Raw genomic sequence first — 1,745 nt, forward strand, 5'->3', positions numbered from 1 at the left:
ACAACCAAGCCTGTTACTAGCACAACGACTACTTCTAAGGCGACCACGACTACTTCAAAAGCGACCACGACCACAAAGTCGACAACCAAGCCTGCCACCAGCACGACGACGTTAACGGTGACCACCACTCCCAGTACTAGTAAGACTACAACGACGGCTGTCACATCAACTACAACCAAGTCCAGTGCTTCAACCACAGCAACGAGCAGTAGCACAAGCGTGAGCACAAGCGTAAGCACGACCAGGTCCACGACGTCGTCAACAACGAGCAAGCCAACCTCATCAACGACATCGTCGAGCGCAAGTGTGACCAGCACCACGACTTCAAAGGTGATAACCAGCACCACAACGAAACAGACCAAGACCACGAGTGTGCCAGTGACAAGCACAACCAAGAGCATCAGCACCACCAAATTTTCCACAAAGACTCGACCAACCAAGCCCCCAGTGACGCCAACCTCGAGTACAACGACCTCGAGTACAACGACCAAGCCTTTTGGTTGGATCGACTGGGCGAGGCCGACTCCTCCGCCTGAGGAATGGCAGGAGTGGCAACAGGGCGGCGGCAACAACAATAACGGGAACAATGACGATCACGGCATACCCTGGTGGCACAAGGACAGTGACAACAAGGGCGTGCCAGGATGGAAGCATGAGGACCAGAACAATGACAACGGGCAGCCTGACTTTTGGTGGGCGTGGAAAGGAGGATGGAAGGATTGGAAGCAAGGTTCCAACGAGGTCAAGGAAAAACCCAAAGGATGGAGATGGGGATGGGGACAGGGCCAGAAGGGGAACAAGAAACCCGGTATGTGGGTTGATTGGTTCAACAGAAACAAGAACAAGAACCCTGGCGAAGACAAGGTGGAGCAAAAGGGGAAGAGAGAGTTTGTGCCCCGTGGTGCTGGTGCTGCACGCAACGTGAGATGGTGATGATGGAGGCAAGGAGCAAAGACGGAAATAAAAGGAGAAGAAAAGAAAAACAAAACACAAAAAGGGCGAGACTGTTCGCAGGAATTGTTGGCCGTTTCCTCATAATCTTTCGTGGAGAGAGGCTATCGTAAGGCATCAGGGAACAAGCATTTATATCTTCGAGGAGGGCCGAGATTTAATTGTCGAGGTTTCTATTTTTATCTATTCAGACATTCCTTCACCAACTCAGGTACCACCTACTTTCTGAAATACAATTTGGATATAACCACGCCCCTGGCATTTTGGGAGGGCTAGCATCTAGCTACTCTTAAAAAACAATGATTACGGGTTCAAGTCCTCGAGATCCGCATCCACCTCTGGCTTCTTAACAAGTGATAAACTGTTATAGTAGGACCAAAGTCATGGCTCACAATAGAGAACAGCCTGTTCAAGAGTGGCTACAACTTGCTCAAGGCTGCATGAGCCTGGCGGGTGACTGCTACGACTTGGTGGACACCGGTTTCTCTCTCATTTGATCTCATCTATTATAATGATCAAATCTATCTGAGTGGATCACGGAAAAAGGGTGTAGTGTCTCAGAATTCCAATTCTGCTATTGCTAGACTGAATGCTGAATGCATGGACACAGGGCGACGAGCATGGCTGCGTGGAAGCTAGATGATTTTGCTGTTACGTCAGGGATAATGATGTGTAAAACACTATTTCCATTTTGACACTATATTGGAAGAGTAGTGAATTTGCGAGCAGAACCTCCAGAACCTCCAGAACCTCCAGAACCTCCAGAACCTCCAGAACCTCCAGAACCTCCAGAA

At 49.5% G+C, this 1,745-nt stretch overlaps 1 protein-coding gene across 1 annotated transcript; it reads left to right on the top strand.

Moving 5' to 3' along the window:
• PV10_06813 (uncharacterized protein) lies at positions 1-1,164 on the top strand (the record flags this gene model as incomplete). The annotated part of the gene is made up of 1 exon (XM_016371648.1): positions 1-1,164. A coding segment is annotated over one exon (933 nt), but the record flags the coding sequence as incomplete, so codon positions are not given.
• Positions 1,165-1,745: the final 581 nt, after the last annotated feature.

The sequence above is a fragment of the Exophiala mesophila genome, assembly GCF_000836275.1.
Source record: "Exophiala mesophila strain CBS 40295 unplaced genomic scaffold supercont1.5, whole genome shotgun sequence".
Classification (NCBI taxonomy): domain Eukaryota; kingdom Fungi; phylum Ascomycota; class Eurotiomycetes; order Chaetothyriales; family Herpotrichiellaceae; genus Exophiala; species Exophiala mesophila.